Source organism: Oncorhynchus gorbuscha, linkage group LG15, assembly GCF_021184085.1.
Source record: "Oncorhynchus gorbuscha isolate QuinsamMale2020 ecotype Even-year linkage group LG15, OgorEven_v1.0, whole genome shotgun sequence".
Lineage (NCBI taxonomy): Eukaryota > Metazoa > Chordata > Actinopteri > Salmoniformes > Salmonidae > Oncorhynchus > Oncorhynchus gorbuscha.
Genome location: NC_060187.1, coordinates 42,711,912 through 42,739,460, shown reverse-complemented (window position 1 = coordinate 42,739,460; position 27,549 = coordinate 42,711,912). Strand labels below are relative to the sequence as shown.

The following is a 27,549-nucleotide window of genomic DNA, read 5'->3' as shown; positions in this document are numbered from 1 at the left end:
GCCAAGACCCCATAATCTTTTTTTGTAGACCTCCACAGGTCTGGTTCATCCTTGGGAGCAATTTCCAAACGCCTGAAGGTACCACGTTCATCTGTACAAATAATAGTACGCAAGTAGAAACACCATGGAACCACGCAGCCGACTTACCTCTCAGGAAGGAGACGCGTTCTGTTTCCTAGAGATGAATGTACTTTGGTGTGAAAAGTTCAAATCAATCCCAGAACAACAGCAAAGGACTTTGTGAAGATGCTGGAGGAAACCGGTACAAAAGTATCTACATCCACAGTAAAACCAGTCCTACATCAACACAACCTGAAAGTCCTCTCAGCAAGGATGAAGCCACTGCTCCAAAACCGCCAGGAAAAAAAAGCCAGACTACAGTTTGCAACTGCACATGGGGACAAAGATCGTACTTTTTGGAGAAATGTCATCTGGTCTGATGAAACAAAAACGGAACTGTTTGGCCATAATGAACATCGTTATGTTTGGAGGCAAAAGGGGGAGGCTTGCAAGCCGAAGATCACCATCCCAACTGTGAAGCACGGGGTGGCAGCATCATGTTGTGGGGGCGCTTTGCTGCAGGAGGGTCTGTGCACTTCACAAAATAGATGGCATCATGAGGAGGACAATTATGTGGATATATTGAAGCAACATCAGTCAGGAAGTTAAATCTTGGTCGCAAATGGGTCTTCCAAATGGACAATGACCCCAAGCAATTAAGTCACTACAGTTAATTGTATTTTATTTTAAATGTATACATTTAATGTCTACATTTTCTTTTGTAATAATCAAACCAACCTCAAAGCACTAATCACTCAGCACTATATAGTACATCCACAAGCAATGCCGTGTGGCAGTATTATTTTATTTTCTGATCGAATTTGTAAATGAAGAGATTACATTTCAACTACATATCCCACAACTGTCTGTATATTATTACATTTTTTTCCACCCCCTGGCAGGTGACCCCGTGTGGCAAACGTCGTCATTGCGCAGATTCAGTTTGAACCAAAAGCGGAGTGACCTTCCTCGAGAGGAGCAGTACTGAAGCAATAAACTAGTGACAGCATACCCGTTCCCTGCACTAGTCTTAGAAATGAACAGCAATTTAGCCGGAGATGAAGTTGGGTAAGATGTGATCGCCACCTAAGAGAGAGTTAGTTATATAAGTATATACTCCTTTGCATTTTAACTTCAATCAATGAATTACTGTGATAGATATTACCTGCATCACCACTTTTACTCAGCTAGCTAACGTTAGCTAGCGTTTTTATATTTATAACTACTGGTAACTAACGTTAACTAGCTAGTTTGCGAACGTTACTTGACTTTAGCCTAGCTAGTTAAGAATAATTTGGAAACATGCATGACATTGGTTTAGGTAACTAGATAGCTAGTCAAAAGTAATGTTTACATGGTGTCATTGAATAATTAATTGAAATACTCAACTATTCAGCTAGTTAGTTAACTAACAACACAATAAATATAAACCAAAACAAAGTGGCTCTCTAGCGTTAGCAGCTAACGTTAACTAGCTAGCAAAGTGGTGAAGTACCAATACGGCACGGTAACGTTAGCCAAGTGTCGACTCCTGGTGATATCTTCGTTTTGTGGAGTAGGCAATTTCAAGTTTGATTGAAGTTGACAGAATATAACGTTAGTTAACACTACATGCTTAAAAAAATATACCAGAAGCTAGTTAACTTTCAATTGTGGCTAGTTGCTGGAGATAGCTAATATTGCGCTGTTACTCTTGAATTTGATAGAGAACTGACTTCAGGGCATAAGATTGAGAGCATTGTAATAATATTGGTTTGATCCGTCAACATTATCCATATCAAATTATAGTTGAAGCAATGGTATTTTACCTATTTTATTTTTTACTTGCGGCATATAGCTAACGTTGGTTTATAAGATTAACTAAAGGCAAATTTGTAACGCTAGCTAACGCTCTTTCAAGTTTAATGGATAATTAATGTTTTAGTTAGCTAATTTAGCTATCTTAAATTAATATCTTCGCTTGCCTGGTTTGTTAGCTTGTATACGTGGCATAAGGTTTCAAAACAAGACCAGAGGTGTTGTCGGTGCTAAACAAGTCACCCTTATTCCAGTATTTGAGTAGAAAGCAAGGTTTGTTGATATGCATCATCAGCAGCTTAAAGAAATATACCCGCAGTAAAATAACTATCTATTGTGAGGTTACAGTCAGTTTTCACATGTTAACGCATCAGAACCATTTGAGAATGTGTTCCTGTGTCCCAGGAATGATGGACCATCTCAGGTTTTGCCTAAATTCAAAGGAATGCTTTTTTTCTCGTTTTATAGGAAACTGTTTGTGGGTGGCTTGGACTGGAGTACAACACAGGGTGAGTCAGCTGTCTACATACCAACCAGTCAATATTAGGTGTATTGCAGTGCACATACTGTTGTGCTTGAAGGAGTACCAAAGGGTGGCATGTTAGTGTGTATTGTAATTAAAGTACGCATGCAGGATTTTCTCATAGTTGCTCATATCTAGTCTTAAGCAAATTTGTCTGTAGCTATGGTCCAGAGCACTTCTCTGTATCATGCTTGATTGGGCAGTGTGTCTTTACACCACGCTCTTCACTCTGACAGTGTTTTCTGAAGTTATGAGCAATAGCCACAGTACTACGTATTTGTGTGCATCCTTCCTTGGTTCTTCCTTGGGGCTTTCAATGACAAGAAAAGCAATTATAAGAATTCGATGTGATTGTTATGACAATTATTTGTTGAAACCTCCATGCCCTGCCTCCAAAGATGCATGCTTTTGAATGCACAATGTTTTGTTTGATGTAATGTTTTGTCTGTTTGGACCCCAGGGAGAGAAGCTGCTGCCTTGGCAACAGCTAATGGGGATATTAATGATATACTAAATACTTTGCATTCAGTTAACTTTGAAACGCATTACTCATAATGTCAGGACACTAGGCTATGTATGTATCCCTAAAGGATCCTGTAACGGATCGTCCCACTCATGTCAATGTCCTCTTTTCTATCAGAAACTTTGAGAAACTATTTCTCGCAGTATGGGGAAGTAGTTGATTGTGTCATCATGAAGGACAAAACCACAAATCAGTCACGGGGCTTTGGTTTTGTCAAATTCAAAGACCCCAACTGTGTCCGGACTGTACTGGAGACCAAACCCCATAATCTTGATGGCAGAAATGTGAGTATGCACTTTGCAGCTTGAATAAGGAAAGTAAAATATGTGTCTTATCAATTATGCCTTTTTAAAAGTATTAGAATAATTAAGCACTGCATGGGAATGTGGACATTTTATCTGAAGTATTACATGTGGATGATACTCTGTGCAAGAGCAAGTAGTAGGGAATTCATAACTGGCATTGGTATCTTCAGTAAATGTAAGGCTGGCTCTGAAGGACATTCATGGACATGAAAGCAGGCTGTTTGCCAAACAAGTGTTGCCTCTTCAGATGCCTATTAGTTGAACTAACATGTAACTGCAGTGGGCTGGACATGACATGCTTTGTTTGCTACAAGTTGCTTTATGCAGCAATATGAACAGGAACAAGTTCAACTTTGACTTATCATAATTTGAATTGTATAACACGGAATTTATTTAATTTGTATGTGGCTGTATTGAGTGGGCTAATTCACCAGATAAATTGGAGGGAACATTTGAAGGTGATTTTTCACTGAAGGGTGAGATGTACAATTTCATTCCTTGCCTTCAGATTGATCCCAAGCCATGTACTCCCAGAGGAATGCAACCTGAAAAAGTGCGAACGAAGGATGGCTGGGTAAGGGGCGTATTTTAATTAGTTGGGGCTACATGTGTCCTCTACAGAAATAGGGCACCAAGCCTTGGTAGAATGGATTAAATTGTATCCTTTTGGTCCTTTTATAAACTGGGGTCCTATCTGCCTCTAGAAATCTCATCTGTCACACTGAGGCATATTGCTGTGAACATGACTTCTACTAATGAGCCTAAAATGTAATTGTTAGACTTCTTTCTTTTTTTTACTAAATCACTTATGCAGAGATCCTGAAATGGCTTGTCTCAGTAACTCTGAAGTGAAGGCACTAGTGTGCCCTGATCTTTTGGGACTGGTGTTTGCATTGATGTGACGTGAAGAATTATACCCCAGGGCAGAATGAGAGAACCTAATTTCTTCTCCGCTGTCTGACTAGATGGTGAATTGTCTTCAGTGTGATTCAAATGCAAGTTTATTGGCTGCGTACACAGTTAAGCAGGTGTTGTAGCGGGTATAATGCAGTATAATGCTTGTTACTAGTGCCTAAAATGCAGGAAAAAATGTCTTAACAAACTAATCCAGATAACAACCCAAATTACACTCAATCCATATGCCACCTAAAATATATACTGAGGATGATATGTAAAGCAGAAGATATTAGTGAGCCGTGTCAAGATTTGAGTATATAAATGGTTTAACAAAAATCGAACATACAGTAGTAGATATTTTAGAATGAGCTATGTGAATAATACACTATGAATACTTGGTGTGAAAGAAACAGTCCAGTGTTTGTCTTCATATACATGGGACAGCAGCGTTGGCTGTGAGTGTGGGTGCGAGCGAGTCTATCTTTGTCTTTCACTTACTACATGAGTACTACTCTCTTAATACAGGGGATGGTGTGATGGCTGTTCAACAGTCTGATGGCCTGGAGATAGAAGCTGTTTTTCAGTCTTTCGGTCCTGGATTTGATGCACCTGTACAGATTCTTAATCTGGCTTTGAGATCCCGTTCTTTGTTTCAGAAGGGTAGCAAAGCTGACAGCAATAAATCAAAGAAGATATTTGTCGGCGGAATCCCCCATAACTGCGGTGAACCTGAACTCCGGGACTATTTCAATAGATTTGGAGTGGTGAGTCCTGTTAAAATGGTCTATTACGGTATTGTATAACTTTTATATAAAAAATAATACCTAAAACCGTTTTAAATGTGTTGCACAGGATCCAATATAGGAACTGCTTAATGGAACACTACAGGAAAAATAGTATTTTCTGTTAAAATGCCATGGATATGAGGAGAGGATATTGATAGAATGTGTTAGTTTTCCAACTGAGAGATGCATGCAATGGCAATACTAGCATTTTTTCCCCCCTGTATCCTAATGCAGCCCATGTTCTCCTTTGTTGAATCCAAGGTCACAGAGGTGGTAATGATCTATGACGTGGAAAAACAGAGGCCCCGAGGTAAAAGCTGATCCCTTTTTTTTTCTTCCGTACCTCCCATCTCTAAATCTCATGACAAACTATTCTGACCCAAAGAGAGTAAGCTGCATTCAATCCACCCCCCCCATATGCTCAATTATAGCTAGACCCACCTGTGTCTTCTGGTGGAACATCTTGTTCGTCATTCATTCATTCATTCACAGGCGTTGTAATGGATGTCACCCTTAAATACATTTACATTACATTACATTAAATACGGAAAGCTTTCCCCATGCAGACCTATTTACATGGTGAGGAAGTTTAGAAAGTTTGCAGGCATTTCAAACATCTTGACTTTGTGTGACCGGATCAGCTTTTGATGCATTTAGATGTTTTATTAAGGGACATGCTAACACACTATAGTATTACATGTAGTTTGAAATAAATTGGCTTCATCATGACGACTGTACTTGAGTACAGTATCTTGATATTATTTTGTGGTATTATTCAGGCAGCAATGAAATGGATTGACTAATTTAAAACTTTGACCATTTGACAAAAGTGTTAACATTTTGTCTTTTTTGAGTACTTTGAGTTAAATGCTGAAATGACAGAACTTCACCAGCATAGTGCCAGATTATTAAAAAAAAAAAAAAAAAATTAAGGACCTATAAAACCTGCAATACAGAAAACGTGGACTCAATTCGGACGCATTGGAATTCAACAATATAACTTTGTTTGGTAGCGAATCAACTAAATGTATTGAAAATGTATTAATTAGCCCAAGTTTATCATAAGACATGAACAGAATGCATCAGTGATTCGTATTTCCTGCAACTTTCTGAAGAGTCAACGAGAATTCCCCATCTGTGTGTGCGGTGCGCGCAGCTATCATTTTGCGTCGCGGTTAGCGATGATGCTAATGAGAAAATCTTCTGATAGATGGAAAGGCTTTCCCAAAAACCTTCTCAATTAAATGTTAACTACATGGTAGCCTATGCTTACCTGGCAGAATGCTATGTCATTATTATTTACATCAATCCAGTGGATATTTGTTTTGCAAACTCTACCATCATGTGTACTACAAAAACATCACTAAACGGACTCTTACTAGGTGCCCACTGGAATTAAAGGGTAAGACATTTCTCAAATTTTTCCCAGAACTCAAAAGTGGTCTCCTGATGTGGTTTAAGCATTGTTGTGGACTTACAACATCAGTTTAGTTTTTTCTATTAGTGCGATTGAGAGGGAAAACCTGAAGAAGCTGGGGAAAGGAATTCCTATGGCCCTAAATTATGCAGATGCAGTTCACTTTTTTTCAGTCGGTTGACATTTGAAATTGTTTTTAAGAAGAACAGATTAAGGAGTTTCATCTGGTAAATTAGTTGATAGTTAGGCTGCGTTTACACTGGCAGCCTGGTTTTGATATTCTTTCCACTAATTAGTCTTTTGACCAATCACATCGGATCTTTTCACATCAGCTCATTTTCAGATCTGATTGGTCAAAAGACCAATTAGTAAAACATTTGAATGAGAATTGGGCTGTAAACACACCCCTAGAATGACAAGACAAGCATGGGTGGATGTTGATTAGTCTGGTCAGTTAGCTCAGAACTGTTTAGACTAGATGTAGGTTACATTAGGTTGGGTAGTTTGCTCAGAGCTGTTTCTTCTGCACTTGTCCCAGTCAATGACTTCTGTCATTTATTACCTCTCTTCTACTTTAGTACCCCTTGATCTCTTTGGGGAGACAAGCAGAATAGTTTTTCATCCGAATTTACACGATGTTGCACAGCAATGACATTAACATAATCAAGCATAATATCCAGACTTTTCTGTTACTAAAATACTTTTAAACATTCAGTATTAAGCTAAGTTTTATTTTGTTAAATTTAGACTTCGGATTTAAAATATATATATATTAAGTGTTTTCCTGTATGTAGAAAGTTAAGTATTTTTGTAAGTATAAGCCCTTCCTATTTAAATTTTTCTGTCCTTCTCCTTGTGAATGGTTTGAATGTGATTAACGGTGTCTCTTAAGATTTGTCTTTTCTCCTTTAGGTTATTGTGTACTGAGTGGTATCACAGAGGTACAGGCCAGATGTTTGAATGAAAAATGGAATGTGCAGGCTGTCAATTTGGGGTGTATACAAAGTTTAGATTCATCATGGTTATGAACTTGAGTTTTTTGGGGGGTTTTGACACCATTTGTTTTGGGTAGATTGTCTAGGAATGTTTGCTTGCAAATGCTTAAACTAAGTTTTGAATCTAGATTAAGGACAAGTCATCGATGGATGATATTTATAGTTGTAGATCAGGCAGCTTGGGACAGCTTGAAATAATATTAGCGGTTTCAAATTCTCGGTTGTCTCAAAGGACATTTAATTGGAATCAGGTTAGGTCCCAGAGTGGAGATTTTCTCACAACCCAATTCTGCCACTGGTATGAGTTTATCAAAATTAAACTGGTTCACTGTAGTGGGCTATTGCTGCTGCTGCATAACTCAAGTACTGTGGAAAGTTTTTATCACCACAAAAAAATCACAAGACTTTATCAGAACCAGGACATTTGCCAATGTTGGGCTTCTAAATGTACAATTAAATGAAGGATTCAATTACAGTGCTGTATATTCATAGGTTCAGCTAGAGTAATTTTTAATATCATGCAGGGACTGTAGTCATTGAGATGAATGGTGTTTTTGCTTGATATTGCTGGTGCTAGAAACAAGCATTTCGCTGCATCTGCAATAACATCTGCAAAACTGTGTACACCACCAATTAAAGTTTAGATTTGATTTGTTAGAATAACCCAGGCTCTATGCAGTTCAATGAAAAGCCATGAGAGGCTTCACAGTCAATCACCTTATCAAAGCCTTCATTTCAGGGTTTTGATTTTGTACAGTAAGAGTTTAATACTTACACCATTGGGTTTTTCACCATGTTTGACGGGAACTTTGTTTATCCCCCATGCAAACTCTTGACAGCATCATTAGTTATTACTTACACATTTCGTAAGACAAAATGGCCTATATCTTTGTGTTGCTGTTGTAAGCAATATTGTAATTTTCCATTTAGGCTTATCCTGGCTGACTCTAAACATAAAACCACATTTGGGAAAACTTGAAAAAGCTTTAGACATTGTACAGTTTCTGTTTCTCCATTTTTTTGTTTTGTTATGCATTAACAATGGATGCTGCCAGATTGTGCTTCACAGCAATATACCAAGGGGCAGATCAAGTTGGGGTTTGGATGAAAAGAACTAACATCAATACAGCTGGGCCAATTGGCACCCAATGCATACATGAATGCTCTGAAACTACTTAAGTGTCATGAAATCTTTATAGTTTTTATATTCCTCAGTAGTTCAACTGACTGCACTGGATAGAAATATATTACAATTTGATATATTACATTACATTTTCAAACCCCTATATAATACATGAATACAGAACAAGGAGACATTGCTGTGTTAGAAGTAAAAAATAAAAATAAAAAAACAGCTGAAACCTTAGTTGTTCATGGAAAGGATTGGTGCAAAGTTTATCTTTGATGATACAAGTGCCTCGGGCCTCAGACTTCAGCTTGTGTATCGCTGCAAGTCAGTGACATCATCTGAACCCCAGGAGCCTCCAGCTCAGTCTTGATGGATCCTTGTCTTGTTGAGCACAATACTGTTCTTCATCTTGTGTTGTCACAACACCCTGCTACCTTGATTCACTCTTGGTCGTTGGCTAGGTTTTGGATTTATTACTTTCGAGGCCGAACAATCAGTGGACCAGGCTGTCAACATGCATTTTCACGACATCATGGGCAAAAAAGTGTGTAGTTGTAGTTTTATTTTACCCTCAAGATCAAACTGAGGCTTGGGCGACGGGATGCATTGTTTGCTGCTGTTAACTTTGAGTTACAGCTCTTATTTTCAGGGGCCACCAATGAGATTTGAAGGCCTAAAGTTCTTAACTCCATATTTTAATGACATGGCTGAAGATTTTCCTAAAAGATCAGGTCACAATTGTTTTCTGGATCACGTAACATTTCAATGGCCTGGTTGACCTTGTACTTGTTGTAAAGAATACTTGGTCACCCCTCCTGAAATATTAGTGACAACTTCTGTATTCGCCCAAGGCTTTGTTTATTTTGACCTCTCCTTTAGGTTGTGAAAGGTATTCGATATCTTACTTCAAACAATACTTGCCCTGGCTTTGGAGATTCAAGGGAGTGGCCAGTTTTGGAGCATATAATGGGAGATAAGAGTTTAGCCTAAAATGCTTTATTTTACCACAGAGAAATCACCTAAAGGATTGGTCTTGTTCAGTTATTTTTTTCTTTTTTGATTATTTTGTTGGCAGGTCACTTACTTTTTGAGTTATTTGATATATTTCCTAAAGAACCTAAATTAAGTGACCCCAGTTTAAGAATCTCCATACTGTGTCAACCACATCTGAGAACCAAAATGGGTGGGCCTTTTTCTAGGGCTATCCACGCCGTCTTTTAAGCCCCTATCATCCACTACTTCCTTCCAGCGGCAAGTTCTTAGATAATTGGGTGCCTGAAGCCACAGTTCTGTGATACCAGTAGTTTTTATTTTAGTGTGTTATATTCAGTCATGAATGATTTGTAGTTTTATCATAAACAATTAGCATAACTACTTCTGAGATGTCCTTTCCTATAGCATTCATTATCTTGACAAAAAATTAATTTGGAAAATGTGCATTCAATAGTGTGATTACACAATATTTATCTTTGATTGAAAGAGAATATTTAAGTGGACAATGACATATGGACCCATTTTTCATAGTTGAACTCATGTCTGTTCATAATTGATATATGGGACCCTACCTACTTTATGCTATCCTCTTACCGACTCCTTGACTGTCCTGATTTCCAGAAAGAATTGGGGCTTGGCTTGATCTTGAGTTGACATTACCTTTGGCTTAGACTTGAGGGAGGCAAGGGATATAAGTTACAAAATTAGAAAGTGGAGCACATCAAACTGTGGGACAAAATCCCAGTTCCGCTGTTGGGTAGTGTATTGAAGTCATGGTATCCATCACTCCCAGCCACGATGCCCGTGGGAGAAGACCCAGGTAGTTGTCTATAGACGGAGGGCCACTCTTGGAAACGTGCTTGTAATTAGGTCGACAGAGAAGAAAGAGGCGAGGCAAAGAAAGTGGCACCGCCTTAAAGCAGGGGGAAAATTGAGATTCATTTTGCAAGGTGACCCCAATAACTCAACCTCCATAGAGCCTAGTCTATTTTTGTCTACCCCCCCCCCCCTCTTCCCCACCATGTAGTTTTTAAACCCATGTGTCGCTTTGGTAAACTGCTGGTATCTCTGGCTGGCTACAACAAGTGAAGCTACTATTTTATAGGGCAGATAAGGGCTGGTAGCCTCACAAACCATCTGGTGTGATACAAAATGATTTGGCTTTTCAACCTCATTGAACATTAGTCCAGGCCAATACCAAGTGCTTCTATTCTGTGTGAGATGAGCAAATCAGATGGGTATTAGTCAATTGAGCACCATTGCAATTTTCTCCATTATCTGACACTGTATGAAGATTCATTTTTAAATTGACTTATGACTGTCCATTTCTATTGTCTGCATGTTTTACCTCTTCTGATATATATGATACATTTCTTTGTACATCCATCTCCCTCTGAAGTTCTACTACAAGTTAAATATAATTGAGATTCTTTAAACGTTAGCTGGGAAAAGGTAAGTCTTTACCTTCCGATAAATGTTTTTATCAAAGTTAAAGGGCACAAAAACAGGAAATATGAATATGTTTCTCAGACTGATTTTTGTAAAATGTATGACATTTTTGCACCATTTTAAATCAATTACTATTTTATGCTTTATTCTAAATTATTTAACCAACTATTAAGCAATATCTTATTGTGACTGAAGTACCTGAGAAACATATTGTTACGCAACTCCCCTTAAAGTATTGATCAGCATTAGGCACAAGTGTAATGGCCCAGATAAGATGTAAAACTGAAACACTCTCAAGCTGATATGTTGAAGAGATATATTAGTAATGGGTGAGATCAGGTAAGGAAGGTATTTTGGTTATAAACTGCTGGTCTTGCAAATTGTGCCCTCCTTGTCCTTTGTCCAGGTGGAAGTGAAAAGGGCTGAACCTCGGGACAACAAAGCTCCTGGCCAGTTTGAACTTAACCAATGGGGACCCAGAGGCATCCTGAGTGCAGCCAATGGTTGGTCGGCACAGCCTGCCCAGGGCTGGCAGCAGAGTTATGGGCCTCCGGGTGAGTGGGAGACCAGCCAGAGCAGAGAACCTGGCTCGTTCTGGCAGACCAGGAACATGACATTCTATTATACCTAGGAGAAATATAGTATTGCAAAAATTCCTGATTGCTTTTCTAAATAATATTAACATTGTATTTCTAGGTCCACATTGAAACTTTACTTTGAGGAATGATCAACATACTATAGTTACAAATTGCATATTGAAGAATTGTTTTTGTGCCAGCAAAATACTAAACTATTTTCTCTTTTGAAGGAGTTTGGGTGTCTACAGGCCAGCCCATGGGTACGTTTTGTCCTTGAATCATTTGATTGTTTTGGATATCTCGCACTAACTAGCTTTTTAAAAATAGTTATCTATTGTCTTGTGATGGTTAACTTATCAAGAAAGTATTGTGTCATAGACAGTTGCCTTGCACTTTATATTTTCCATATTGATGAATTGGGTAATGTCAGTTAAGCACCAGTGTTATCACGGTGACAGCTGGGATACCTGAGGGCACTCGAAGTCCATTATCTGTCTCTAGAGGGAAATTATCATTATTCTTAACACTCTTCACCCTTGCGTAAGTCTTGTATCATACCACCCTAGCGGTGAAAATGTTATCTAATATGCAGCCTCTACTAACGGTGGATTTCAACCAGGATATATCCAAGACTAAAAATGTACCAATAGACACCTGTCATCCCATATTCAGTAACTGTTGTGTTTTCTCTGACTCAGGTGGGTACGGGCCCCCTTTATCTGTGGGCCGTGGAGCTCCCGTCCAGCCCCCATCACCGTTCAACGCATTCCTCGTCACAACGACCCCGCCGGGGGGGTTTGGTGCACCTCAGGCCTACGCTCAACAGGGATACAGCACACCACCTCAGTTCGGTCAGTATCTGAAATGTATTGTCATAAGAAAAGCATTTTTTCTATTTATGTAAATGGTTTGTTTTCATATTGCCAATATTGCAATTAACAATATTATGTCCCCAAAAATGTGTGTTTTGTAAAAAAAAAAAAAAAAAAATCATTGCTTTATGATGAGTGTTTGCACATATGTACAAATTCCTCCACAAAAAACTTAAATGTCAGCACGAGTTTCAAATGCGGGCATCGTTAAGTCAGGTAAAAAATGGAGGAAAATAATTTCAACACCAGCTTTGTCTCGAAGAAATGAATAGCTTGTCTGCAGCACTAACAATAATGTAACACCAACAGTAACACGCTTAGTTCTCCATTTTTATCTTCACAAGAACGTTAAATATCGTCTTCACAATATATCATTTTTTAATACCACCAGTATATGATTACTTTCTAATATCGTCCAACCCTACTGCCTAGCTGACAAAGGTTGTATGATTATTTTGATTATAATAAAATGGAAATATATCTTACAGGTGATCTTTCATAGTTCAGAATGTACAGCATAACTACTCTTCCATCTGGCACTGGTTTAGGGTACAGTTTTGGCACGCCACAAGGTGAGCAGTATGCCCCACAAGGAGTGCCGCCCCCGCCCACGACTCCGGTAACAGGGCCGCTAGGGTTTGTTCCAGCTACAGCACCTACTCAGGACATCAGCAAAGCACCCACGGGACAGCCAGACTTCCCTTACAGCCAGTATGGTAAGTAGAGCCTCCATGCATTCCCTAGCCCCACCCTCAGCATTGCTGTTATTATGGCTTATACTGGATAGATCCATTTTGTTGGATGCTTTATTGGTTCAAACAACCCCTCCTCCCTAGCCTAAGCTCATTACTACAACCCTAAAACAAGCAGGTGCTCGCCCCTTTGGTACCATGTAGCTTTAACCACGACATATGCACACTTGCATACATATATACCCCCCCCCCACGGCTTGGCCACGAAGATACTATAGAAGTCCCACCATACCCAGGACTCTTCAGTGTCACCTTTTTTAGAATATTCCAGTTAGGGCTGTGTAATGATGTGGCTGGGTAACCAATGATAGGTTTGAATTAGATCATCCTACCTAGAAATCTTGTTTTTGAGAAGAGTTGGAATGTCCACCAAACTGCACATAGACCAAGGAAGATATTGTATTTTACTGGCAAAGGTTACAGGCAGTTTGACCAACTGTTCCATTTTTGTTATTGACTTGGCTGGCTTTTCTCTCCTGGCATGAGCTCCATGGTGTCGATGGATCCTGTAGATTATTTTTCTCCTGAGAGTAATAGTTTTCAGACCAATCTTTCCCCACAAACAAATATGAAAGCTTATATGAGAAGACTGAAGGCACTGTATCAGGATTTTTTTTCAATTCCTCCAATTATATTTATTGTACCATGTTGAGTACAAATCCAGCATTGTCATCAACTGAGGGGCTCTTGCATAAGGCCTCTTCCTCCTTAGTAAGCAAAATGCCTTGGTAAATCCTTGCTTTTTGAAAGGTTAATGTATGTTGCTTAGTTAGTTAATTCTGTCTCCCCCTCCTCGTCCCCACTGGCATTTGTCAGAGGGAACAAAAATCTGTGGGGAGAGACAGACCTAGATATCTTGTTTTGTTAATAGCTCTTATAAGTGTATCTTATACGTGTATATTCAAAATAGTACAGTGCATTTGGAAAGTATACAAACCCATTGACTTTGTCCACATTTTTTCGTTACAGCCTTATTCTAAAATAGATTAAATGTTTTTCCTATTCAATCTACACACAATACCCAATAATGACAAACTCAAAACAGGTTTTGGAAATTTGAGCACATTTATTCAAAATAAAGAACCAATACCTTATTTACATAAGTATTCAGACCCTTTGCTATGAGACTGGAAATTGAGACAGGATTGTGTGTCAACACAGATCTGGGGAATTATACCAAAAACATTTCTGCAGCATTGAAGGTCCCCAAGAACACAGTTGCCTCTCATTCTTAAATGGAATAAGTTTGGAACCACCACGTCTCTTCCTAGAGCTGGCCGCCCGGCCAAACTGCACAATCAGGAAAGAAGGGCCTTGGTCAGGGAGGTGACCAAGATCCCGATGGTCACTCAAAGAGCTCCAGAGTTCCTCTGGAGATGGGAGAAGCTTCCAGAAGGACAACCATCTCTGCAGCACTCCACCAATCAGGCCTTCATGGTAGTGGCCAGACGGAAGCCAATCCCCAGTAAAAGGCGCATAACTGACAGCTTGGAGTTTGCCAAAAGACATCTGAAGGACTCTCAGACAATGAGAAACAAGATTCTCTGGTCTGATGAAACCAAGATTGAACTTGAAACCTGGCAACATCCCTATGGCGAAGCATGGTGGCAGCATCATGCTGTGGGGATATTTTTCAGCGGCAGGGACTGGGAGGCTCAGGATCGAGGGAAAGCTGAACAGCGCAAAGTACAGAGATCCTTGATGAAAACCTGCTCCAGACCACTCAAGACCTCCGACTGGGGCGAAGGTTCACCTTCCAACAGGACAACGACCCTAGGCACACAGCCAAGACAACACCGGAGTGGCTTCGGGCCAAGTCGCTTTGTCCTTGAGTGGCCCAGCCAGAGCCCGGACTTGAACCCGATCTAACATCTCTGGAGAGACCTCTGTTTAGAGAAATGAGAGAAAATCCCCAAATGCAGGTGTGCCAACTAAGCTTTTAGTGTCATACCCAAGACGACTCAAGACTGCAATCGCTACCAAAGGTGCTTCAACAAAGTACTGAGTAAAGGGTCTGAATACTTATGTAAATATGATGTTTATTTTTAATACATTTGCAAACATTTCTAAACCTGATTTTGCTTTGTCATTATGGGGTATGGGTGTGTAGAGGGGGGGGGTGGGGGTCAAGAGGTCTGAATACTTTCCGAATGCACTGCATCAGTTGAATATATCCCTGTGACTGTCAGTTGAGATTCCCATCTTGTTCAGTGTTTCATGCTTGTGCTTTGCCTACCCATCCTGCTCTTTTACCGTTAGCATTAGCTGCCTACTTTAGAATTGTTTAGTAAGGTAACCATAGGCGGCAAAGGGCATTAGCAAGTAGTGCCCCCCCCCCCCCCCCCCCATTCACCCTATGTGTTTGTAATTCCAGGTGGATGTGTGCAGTGATGGTAGGAGTCTTAAGAGCAGGCAGTCAGTGGGAGTGTAATAATTAAGTGTTAAGCCAAGCCATAGTGGCAGGTCTAAGAAGGCGACAATGTTAAAGTGGACTATCTGGGCTACGTCAACCTAGTCTCCTCGTCTCCCTGATAGGCCTGAGTATCTACCCTCAGGAGCCTTCTTCCTACGGACCAACGCGTCCTTCTCACAGTAATGGTCAGGATGTGCAGGGAGGAAGTAGTGCAGGTAGGTGTGAGCATTGTCTTTTCCAACCACCAGAAGTACAGTTCAGTATAAAGTCGTATAGCTGCTACGTTCCTTTGCGTCCCTTTCCCCCTGTATGTGCTTTTGTATGTTTGTGCATACAAAGTACATACTTCTAGAGTAAACTAAAATACAGCTACGGTATTCAATGATTTGAGATTGAGTTCTTATTGCGTGACCATATCTCACAATATGAATAATAAATAAATTAACAGGGTTCCATGCCTGTTGAATGTTAATGTCTCATTTCCTATTGTAGCTGTAGTTTATTATTCCAACAACACCTGTGTCCTCAGATTTGTTTGTCCTCTCTCACTCTGCCTTTTCTGGTTAAAAAAAATATATATATTTAATTGGCAAAATGTGTTCATGGTATACTATAATTAACGTTTTTATTTTGCTCTCTGTTGTTGAAAGTGTTAGCAGTCAATTATTGTTTTTCCCATATGCTGTCCTCTCCTTTGACAGATAAATGATAATCAGAGCAAAGTTTGTATGAAGAAACAAACACCTGTGGCTGGTGAATGAATGTCCGATATCTATTTGATTTCTGTTAGGTCTGCTCTTCCACATGTTTCTTCTAGCCTTGTAGCGCTTTGAGCACCTTGTGGGAAAGTTTGCTTGTGTTCTACCATTTTCTGTTTCATTTATTTTCTTTTTTCGTTACTCTGTCCGACATGAGTTGGATCTGCACTGAACGTCTATGCAGTTCTCTGCTTCTCAGACTACAGTGGATTGCAGGGAGATGGAGCCATCCAGTGTATTCAAAAAATTTAAAACCTGTTAAGCATTTATACTGTTTTCCTTTTGTTGATTCTTCTCATAACAGTTCAGATTACATATTTTGAATCCTAAAAATAATAGACCAATTGATTTAAACTGGAAGCACTCATTCTTAACTGCCTAACCAAACTCCGACTTTTGGTTCATGAAGGCTCATGAAGGAAGACTATATTTAACATGAACATTAAAAGCCCTGAAACCATGATCAATGCTGTATTTATTTTGGGTAAAATAAGGGACTTTCACCTAGCTGGTTAGAATCTGTTTGTTTATGAGCACTATTTATGATTGTGATAATGAACCCCTGTTCTTCACCCACCCCCACAGGTTATGGTCAGGACCTGAGTGGGTTTGGCCATACTTTCGCAGATCCCAGCCAGCAGACCGCTTCATATGGGGCACCAACAGCACAACCGGCGGCGGGCCCCCAGCCTACAGCAGCCGCTTTTGCTCGAGGACAGAATCACAACGTAACGGGCTTTCATCCATACCGACGCTGAGCGTCTCCGACCGCCACAGCGCTCAGTTCTAAAGTCAGGGAAATGTGTTCTGGTCATAAGCAAAACTGGATTTCTGTATTTGTTTTTTGGAACACAAATTGACACAATTTGGGGGGAAAAGTGAACTCTCATAAAACCAGGGATTCCAATTTACTTCTGTTACAATGTCACATGATGTAAAAGTTGATTTTTGCATAACCTTTCTTTCAAATGTTGAAGTGAAAGGAACTTTGTTTCTCCCCACATGTTTTAAAGTAGGACTTTACTACTTTGCAATAGGTTTTGATTGTCTGGTCAAACACTAGCACAGAGAATATGTATGTATGTATGTATGTATGTATGTATGTATGTATGTATGTATGTATGTATGTATGTATGTATGTATGTATGTATGTATGTATGTATGTATGTATGTATGTATGTATGTATGTATGTGAGAGAGACATATGTATATTTATGCCAGATACAGAACTGAAAACAGGGTCTAAAGTTATCAGCTTTAAATTTTAGGGAAAATGTTTTTAATTTGGTGGATTGTGTTTTATTTTCTGAGTCTTTGTTTTAAAGTTTGGAAAATATGAATATATATTATACACAAACTGCAATTTTTTTAAAGAGAATTTTGTACAAAAAAATGTACACTTTGCTTGTTTTTTTATTTAAATGTAGACTTCCCTCAGGTGGCTGTTTTTGAGTGCATTTTGCACTTATGCAAAAAGAAAGGAATTTATTTCAAATAAATGTTTTAAAGATATCCTGCCTCTTGTTGCTGCCAATATTAGGAATGTGTTCCTAATGTTTGATATGCTTGGTGTATATTCTGTTTAGGATCCCTTTACACAATTTTGGGGGGGGGGCATTGCATGAACCATCAAGGGGTAGGCTGTGTTGTTTCTGGGGTAGCGACAGTCTATGGGGAAAATAACACCCATGGTCACTTTCAAGGGTTAAGTAGAATGACAGTCATGGACCAGGTTCCCTCAATATCAACAAAAACCTGAACATGTCAAACCCAAACAGGGTTGGGCCCTCTAAAAAAATAAAGATATATTTGCGTACACATAGGCCCCTCAAACTCAACTCTGGACCTCGTAGCCAGTTCCACGGCTCTTTCTTTTTCTCCGTTCGCCTCTAATCGGGTACAGATTTAGAACTGGGACACCAGGTAGGTGCAATTAATCCGATACAACTGAAAAACAGCTGGCTCTGGACCTAGTAGATTAAAAGTGTAATACCCCTGATTTATGGTTTTATCTCTCCAATAAAATGCCTATAGGCTTTAGCTCAGCAAGCTAACAAATGCATTGTGCAGATTACATTTTCAAACCCACTTGGTCTCACATGGTAAAACCACATAATAGCCATCATTAAATATTATTTTGCCTCAATGCACAGAACTTTTACGTGAATTTTCTCTTAAATACCATTTATATCGAGAATAACGTTGAAATTAAACGTCAATGTTTCGAGAACAAAGTCGCAGTTAAATTTCAAGATTCAAGGGTTTGGTTGCATGCCTCCCTGGCTCTCTGCTGTGCAATTTAAAATGCACGAGTTGGAGGACCTGGTGAAACTACTTTAGAATTGGTTTTAGTAAAAAGGAAATCGTTACTCTTTTAGCGCACATAATTTTGGTTCCCCCCATTCTGAACTTCCCTTTCGCCATAGGCCTAGCTGTTAGACTCTCTAAACTACTGTATGTAGATTATGGAAAGTGTTCGACTACTAGGCTACGAAGAACGTTCCCACTTGGCAAAAACTGGTTGAATTATCGTTGTTTCAACACAAGTAAGGGCATTTCATAATTTTTTCACCCTACTTTTAACCTAAATCCAATGACAGGGTGACATGTTTGGTTGATTTCACGTTGAATTCATGTTAGTTGACAACTCAACCAAATGTAAATCCATACTAGACATTGAACTGACATCTGTTGTAACGAATATGGAGGGCAGACTGATAGGGACTCAATATCAGATCTCTTTGCAGTCAATAATAGTTTTTTTGTTTGTGCTCATAACGCATCATGACCGTTAGAATGGTGTATATAGTCTGAAGTTGCCTGTGTGCGTGTGCAGTGACCCCTGTTTGAATGAGTGTATTGCTTTATAAGATGTATAATCGTGTGCAGTGAAGCCTGTTTGATCGAGTGTATTAGATCATTAGATTGATGGCAATTTGTTCGTTTTGCCCCGGGATGAAATACCTTTGAAATATCTAATCCAAGTCCGTGTGTTTTGTATCCTCCTGAAAAGACTCGATCTGTGGCACAACTTCTTGCAGGTCCAAACAGTCTACTTATGTCTAAATGCCATTTGTAAGAAATAAATATATGAAATTTAAAACAATAATACATCTTGATTAGATAAGTATTCAACCCCTTGAGTAAATACATATTAGAATCACTTCAGGCAGCGATTACAGCTGTGAGTCTTTCTGGGTAAATCTCTAAAGGTTTTCCACTCCTGGATTGTGCAATATTTGGCCAATTGTGCAATATTATTCCTATACGAATTCTTCAAGCTCTGTCAAATTGGTTGTTGATCATCGCATTTTAAGGTCTTGCCATAGATTCTCAAGCAGATTCAAGTCAAAACTGTAACTCCGCCACTCAGGAACATTCAAATCAAATCCAATTTGATTTGTCACATGTGCCGAATACAACTGGTGAAGAAGACCTTACAGTGAAATGCTTACTTTACAAGCCCTTATCCAACAATGCGTTAAGAAGTTAAGAAAGAAAGACAAATAAGTGTTAAGTAAAAATAGATAAGTAAAACATTTAATATAGAAAATAAAACTAACAAATAATTAAACAGCAGCAGTAAAATAACAAGCGAGGCTATGTGCGGGGGCACCGGTTCGTCGAGGTAATTGAGGTCATATGTACATGTAGGTAGAGTTAAAGTGACTATGCATAGATTATAAACAGAGAGTAGCAGCAGTGTAAAATATGGGTCTGGGTAGCCCTTTGTTTAGCTGTTCAGGAGTCTTATGGCTTTGGGGTAAAAGCTGTTAAGAAGCCTTTTGGACTTGCCGTGCGGTACCGCTTGCCGTGCGGTAGCAGAGAGAACAGTCTATGACAAGGGTGGCTGGAGTCTTCGACCATTTTTTGGACCTTTTTTTGACATCGCCTGATATAGAGGTCCTGGATGGCAGGAAGCTTGGCCCCAGTGATGTACTGGGCCATACGCACTACGCTCTTGATAGTGCAGCTGTAGAACCTTTTGAGGATCTGAGGACCCATGCCAAATCTTTTCAGTTTCTTGAAGGGGATCAGGCTTTGTCGTGCCCTCTTTATTTTTTATGTACGCATTTTCGTGAAACAGTTTCATTTCTATAAGAAGGGTTTCTTTCCTCAAAATGATTGTCGCATGGTTCATTATAAAAATCTGAATTAAAATGATAGCAATCTAAAAGTTTAAATTCAACTTATGCAAGAGCACCAGCCTTTCCCATATGGAAACATTGATACAAGGTGATCCATTGGCAGCTAAATAAATGAGCACTAGAAACTGAGATACAGCTGCATTGGCCAATAGGCTCTAACTTCCATCATCAACTAAATAAAATACTTAGGCCTAAAGCCCACAAATAAAAACAGTATAAAATATCCCGATGAACATTCAGGTTCTTTCAATCTGTTAATCTCTCTCAGGGGTGACCCATCATTCAGGGCAGGTGGGGCTGTTTATCCTCCCACAAACAAATTATCCTATTTTTATTTTGTCGGCTTTAGTCCTATGTATATTATTTAGTTGATAATGGAAGTTAGAGGTCAACTGCTGTATTGGCCAATTTATTGTAGGCTGCTGCATTTCTTTTATTCTGTTTTGCATGTTATTTTGGCATCAATATGTGCCAAATATCAGTTTGCCAATTTAAAAATAACAAATTGAGTTAATAAAGCCACATACAAACATGGTCTCTTTTTTTGCTTTCTTGAGTAAAGCAGCTCCAAAATACAGGTGTTTCAGCCTAGCTCAGTGGTTTCTGTGGTGGTGGGGCAGCCAGCGGAAAATACAGAGCATATGGGCTGGTAATGTTCTCTAGTTGCGCCGTGATTGTCTCAGTGTTCTCTCACTCATGGGGACACTACATCATTGCAAAATCTACAGGGAGATTAAGAAAGTTCAAGCCCTTTGGGTGCTGCCACAGAGTTACATCCAAGAAGGCTCAAGGTCAATGGCCACAGGTCAAATCACGTTATCTACCATAGCTTTGATTGGACTGATAATTTCACCATCATGCTTTCAAAATCTTAGCAAGCGAGACAAGCAGTCATCATCATGAATCAAGTCGACAATCTACTGGCAAATCCTTTTCAGTCCTTGTCATAAGAAGTGAAATTACAGATAAAACGTATCAGAGTTCATCTGCCATTGGACATAAACATTACACAAGTTGGAATTTGCAAATTCAACAATGAGTGGTTTGGAAGGAGTCAGTGGCTAACTGCAAGCATTTCAAAGCAATCAGTAGCCGGCTTTTCGGTAGAGAGGGTGTGTGGTTCAAGTCTGGTTTTAAGGGTCTCTTTTCAAAGCTTAGAAGGATAAACGTTCACATGCAAAACCATGGGCCAGAAAAGGTTGAATACGTTGGCCATGCTGTCAATCCAGCATGACTTCTGCCTCATTCAAACCAACTGGAAACACGGAACTGGGAAATCTCAGAGTTCAGTGAGTTCAAGACAACTTGGAACTTTGAAAACAACGAGCTCCGACTGGGAAAATACATTTTGAACGGTCATCCAACTCGGAATTCCAAGTCAGGAACTTGGTCCTCTTTCTAGAGCTCCGACCTGAAGATCACTGACGTCATGATTCTATCTTTTTTTATTCTGACGTCCCAGTTGTCTTGAAAGCACAATAAATCCAGAGAATGCCAGACTTAGATGACAAAGTTTGGTGACAGAATTTGCCCCCAAGAAGGACTGCCGCACCACCTTCCTGTTCAAGTCAGCACAAGGTGATTCCAAAAATGTATTGTATGCTGTTGCATAAATTATGTATTATGCCAGGGAGATATGTATATTGTGGCTAACAAAGTAATACTAAGTGTATGTTGTGTAGTGAGCTGTTAGTATGTGCCTCACCATACTAATTTGGTCCCTTTCCCCCTTATAACTTAGCCTACTGTTCTGACTTGGTGGTGCACATAGCCTGTTTTAGAGAAATGTCATCCTCGATTATTGTAAGAGCTTTCATTGTCTGCTTTTTGCCCCATTTATATACCCTACAGTTCTGAATTGGTGTACAGGGAGAATACTGTAAGGATTTCCCATGTTATGAATTCTGTCACTACATTTCAAAAGTGCTGAACAAATAGTTATATTGACTACATCCATTGTAGCTCGCACATTGTCTTCATCAAAATTAAGGATTGCTTCTTATCCGCTCATCATTCCCTTATGCCATAGTTTGTACATCTCAATTGTCAGTAGAAACCACATTTGTTTAAGCAAGTCAGCCATATCAGCAATGTTTTTTAAAAGGCAGTAAATTAGGCTGAATTAATTGTTTCGCTGCCAGACAAGGCTCCGCTGATAGCCAGGTGTAGCGGTGGTAAGGATTCACTCCATGGTGCTGAAAAAAAAGCTCTGCTTTTGGGATAGCTTTATGTAACAGTTTGTGACACTGTTTGCCACCTTTAAAGTGCAATTAATGTATTGTTTAGTGTTGTGTAGTGGTTTGCCCCACCAAGATATACATGCTAAAATTTGCACTGATCTCTCTACTCTGTATGCCTCCATCTCTATATGTCTTGATTTGAGCTATAGCTAGTGAAGTGCAACATTGTACCAACTTAGCAGGTTGGCGTGCTCAGGCATGCACACTCCCTCAGCCTTATCAGGACAGAGAAACCACAAACATGCTCATTACTCACATAGAGCACTCCAAACAAAAGACAATGAAAACATTTGGAAAACTCCTAAACGGCTGGTTATGAAATATACCAAAATGTGTTTCTCACAAGTGTAGTAGGTTGTAAACTCTGCAAACAACGTTTCCACTTTGAGAATGAGAACAGTAAATGACTGTAATACATGCATTAACAGAAATGGATGTAACCAAAATAGGGGAATTAACAGTAGATTTACAAGACCTTCTGATTGCATACTGTAATGTAATTGGGAATTGATCAAAATTAACAAGGGCATCCAATTCACACAATGACACAATGAATGTGCAAGAATTTGTGGGAGACAGTGGAGCACATTCTGGAGAGCTGAATGCATGCATTCTGGAGAGAGACGCTCATGTTTGCCACACACCCCGCCCATTTTTCTTGTCTCGACATTTTTAATTTATACTCAAAACACATCTTCACACATTTGAGATGCTTTTCACTGACAGCCTCAACTTATTAATCAGCTAGGCCTATTGCCACGTGCGCTGCCCAAATTGCTGGCTTCTCAAATAAGCTAATGATCTTCTGTGGTATTTGAATGATTTTGTTTAAACAGGAGTCATTATATCAATTTATTTTACGGGAAGCCAGCATCTGAACAGTGCACGCTGTACCCGCCAAGTGGCGGAAACTAGAGATCTGTGTATTGACAAGATACTCATGACTCCACCCTAACAATGTGAGTCGTTGTCCCAAAGGCAGGACTGCAGGCGACAAGCTTAGGTCTGCATATTATGCCCATAGAAAAGCATTGGGCTTATTCAGAACAGATTTTGGCAAGAGTGAGCCTTCTCGCTTAGCCTCTTCCTATACCTGCCAAAAGGTTTTGTCTCGTTAGGATCGTAAGAAAATCCATACGTAAATTGCGTGCGTGAAACATGAAATGTAAATGTACAAACCCTATGTTATGACTATAAATTAACATTTACACATTCAATAACATTCAGTCTCCCTTTGCTTGGTTATAGAACTTTTTTATGCTTACAAACTGTTGTCAGTAATGTGGCATCTGCAAAGGATATGTACCGAACTTAGCTAGTCAAAGTTGGCTAGTCAATCAAGCAACACCCAGACATTAAGAGTTGCTTTGAAGCTTTCGGTTTAATTTCCAAAATAAAAGTCTAGAGCTTGTGATAGAACTGCATTCAATAACAATGTTATACCAGTAGATAACGTAGTATAGGCTTGAGCCTTCAGCAAATGACTTGTGTGAGAATGATTTAATTTTACTTAACTAGGCAAGTCAGTTACCCCTGGGGGTACCTGCCGCAGAGGTTACGCGCAATGCCATCAGGGGTACGCCAAATAAAAATGTGATTCATATTTTTTTTTTAAACATTTGAGACATACTAGCTCTACTGGTAGTACTGCTACTACCAGCAGTACTACACCTGCAACTGTCGATGACACAAGTTGTTTTGCTTGTTAGCCCAGCTAGCATGGACACAGACAGTTGTGAATATGATGCCCCGAAGAGCTACTGCCCCATTACCCGGGAAAGCACCGAACAGCAGACAGGGATGTTGGGCCATCAAAGAGGGGCAAATATGATGAGAACAACATTGATTTGGGGTTCACTTATATTGGGAGTAGTGCCTGTCCTCAGCCACAGTGTGTTATATGTGCAAAAGTACTATCTCACAATTCGATGAAACCTTCACTCTTGCGCAGACATTTAGAAACAAAACATGCCCATTTGAAAAATAAGCCACAGGAGTTTGAGCAAGAATTAAGATGACTTTCGAGCAGTCAGTCAGACATGTATAAAAGCAACAGATACTATTAATAAGAAGAGGCTAGAAGCATCTTATATGGTGAGATACCGAGTGGCTAAGACAGACTTCATTCTTCCTGCTGCTGCAGATATGGTTGGGACAATGCTGAGGAAAAGGGCAAAAAAACTATACAGACAATGACTTCATCACAAACAAAACTGTTTCATGGCGCATCAGATGTTTTAAAACAATTACTGCTTCATATACAAGCCAGTGAATTCTATGCGTTACAGCTGGATGAGTCAACAGACGTGGCGGGCCTGGCACAGCTCCTGGTATATGTCCGTTACGTTTATGGGGGGTCAATTACGGAAGACATCCTCTCCTGCAATCCACTGGTAACCAGAACAACAGGAGAGGATATTTTTAAAGCACTGGACAGCTTTGTGACATCAAATGGACTTTGGTGGTCAAGATGTCTGTACTGAAGGCGCAAAAGCCATGACAGGGAGACATAGTGGAGTGGTAACGCGCGTGCAAGCAGTTGCTCCCGACGCCACTTGGGTACAAAATTAACTCAAGCTTACGGACAATGTCAAATGTGATATAGTGAAGCACCTGAGTGAGTTTGGGGCGCAATTACGCAGGTACTTTCCTGAAACAAATGACACAAACAACTGGATTTGTTATCCCTTTCATGCCCTGCCTCCAGTCCACTTACCGATATCTGAGAGCCTCGTCAAAATTGCAACAAGCGGTTCTGTGAAAATTGAATTTAATCAGAAGCCACTGCCAGATTTCTGGATTGGTCTGCGCTCAGAGTATCCTGCCTTGGCGAATTGCGCTGCTAATACATTGATGCCCTTTGTGTAATGAACACATGGGAGACAGAGAGCTGGTTTCAAGTGCAGGGTGCAGCAGGTGTATTTGTAAAGGACCACAGGAGGGGGCAGGTAGCTAGGTCCAAGGGCAGGCAAAGGGTCATACACAGGGGGTCCAAAAAGGCAACGTGAGCTGCAATCAGGGGATCTATGTGTTTGAGAGTGAGAGTTGGAAGCAGTTTTTACACTTTGCAACCACATACCTATGTGAGAGTGGATTCTCAGCCCTCACTAGCATGAAAACTAAATACAGGCTCAGACTGTGTGGAAAATTATTTAAGACTCAGACTCTCTCCAATACAACCCAAAATTGCAAAGTTATGTGCATCCTTTCAAGCACACCCTTCTAATTAACCAGTGGTGAGTTATTCCTCATTTCAATGAACAGTTAAAGTTTTATATGTAAGATGGCTACATAAAGAGCAAAATGATTGATTATTATTATATTATTATTTGTGCCTGGCCCTATAAGAGTTCTTTGTCACTTCCCATGAGCCGGGTTGTGATAAAAACTCACACTCATTCTTATGTTTAATAAATGTATCAAAAAACAATATTTGAGAGTGTGCTGACCCTGGTGCTAGAGGTGTTACAGCTGGAGGTTGAATGTTTGAAGGGGTATGGGACTATAAAAAGTTTGGGAACCACTGCTCTTCGGGATCAGTGTCCTTATACCGGGACGGTTGTTGCTAACGTGCGCTAATGTGACTAGAATGACGTTGTAAGTAACAGCCAATTTTCCAGGACATAGACATGTCTTAAATGGGCAGAAAGCTTAAATTCTTGTTAATCTAACTGAAGTGTCCAATTTACAGTTGCTATTACAGTGAAAAAATACAATGCTATAGTTTGAGGAGAGTGCAGAACAACAATAAACTTTTATCACGCAACTGGTTTGATACATTCACCTCTGAAGGTAAATAATGTACTTACATTCGGTAATCTTGCTCTGATTTGTCATCCTGAGGGTCCCAGAGATAAAATGTAGCATCATTTTGATTGATAAAATCTATTTTTATATTAAAATTTAAGAACTGGGTTCTACATTTTGAACCCCTGCTGTGTCTGTTTGGGCAGACTCGATACAACATTTTGTGCATTACAGCAATGTTTCATTGGATCAGTCTGAAACTTTGCATGTACACTACTGCCATCTGGTGGGAAAATTGCACCTAAACTCCTATGTCATTTAATGTCCTTTCTCTTGCATTTCAAAGTTGTTGGAAAAAAACCCTGTTTTTTTGTTTGTATTATCCTTTACCAGATCTAATGTGTTATATTCTCCGACATTAATTTCACATTTCCATAAACTTCAAAGTGTTTCCTTTCAAATGGTATCAAGAATATGCATATCCTTGCTTCATGTCCTGAGCTACGGGCAGTTTGAGTATGTAATTTTAGGCAAAAATTGAAATAAACGGGTCTAATCCTTTTAAGAACAAATTCTTATTTACAATGACGGCCTACACCAGCCAAACCCTAACCTGGATGATGATGGGACTCCTAATCACGGCTGGTTGTGATACAGCCTGGAATTGAACCAGGGTCTGTGGTGAGATGCAGTGCCTTAGACCACTGCGCCACCCGAGTGGTGATCATATAACCTATTGAATCACACTTTTTCCAGTATTTGACAGCACGGACTCTTGGTCTTATATTAGGCATTTGACTTTTGTATTAGTGAATTCCACTCTGTATGTAGGCTTGTTATAGCCATTTGCATTGCACAACCCCACCATGCAGACTCTATATCCATATCAATAAATGAGACAAAACACAATTTTGATTAAGTCTGGGCTATAACCTTTCCTGAGTGAAATAGCCAAGGGGTCCCAAATGGTCAAGAGTATCTAAACTCAGCAAAAAAATGAAACGTCCCTTTTTCAGGACCCTGTCTTTCAAAGATAATTCGTAAAAATCCAAATAACTTCACAGATCTTTATTGTATAGGGTTTAAACACGGTTTCCCATGCTTGTTCAATGACACATAAACAAATAATGAACATGCACCTGTGGAACGGTCGTTAAGGCACTAACAG

The 27,549-nt window shown here is 39.6% G+C and overlaps 1 protein-coding gene and 1 pseudogene across 5 annotated transcripts; both read left to right on the top strand.

The window, feature by feature from the left end:
• Positions 1–983: 983 nt before the first annotated feature.
• Positions 984–17,758, top strand: LOC123997179 (DAZ-associated protein 1-like). 5 transcript variants are annotated; one of them, XM_046301308.1, is made up of 13 exons: positions 984–1,128; positions 2,326–2,366; positions 3,021–3,187; positions 3,717–3,782; positions 4,765–4,869; positions 5,152–5,200; positions 8,893–8,975; positions 11,280–11,427; positions 11,682–11,711; positions 12,150–12,302; positions 12,872–13,039; positions 15,611–15,703; positions 16,832–17,758. In XM_046301308.1, exons 1-13 carry the CDS (start codon positions 1,097–1,099, stop codon positions 17,002–17,004), a joined length of 1,308 nt encoding a protein of 435 aa, XP_046157264.1. In that variant the 5' UTR covers positions 984–1,096; the 3' UTR covers positions 17,005–17,758. The 5 variants fall into 5 exon arrangements, with proteins under 5 accessions (XP_046157264.1, XP_046157263.1, XP_046157265.1 ...); XM_046301307.1 differs by having other exon boundaries at positions 4,762–4,869; XM_046301312.1 differs by having other exon boundaries at positions 1,044–1,156; positions 4,762–4,869.
• Positions 17,759–18,666: 908 nt separating this feature from the next.
• LOC123997253 overlaps positions 18,667–27,549 on the top strand; it is a 29,883-nt pseudogene continuing 21,000 nt past the window's right edge.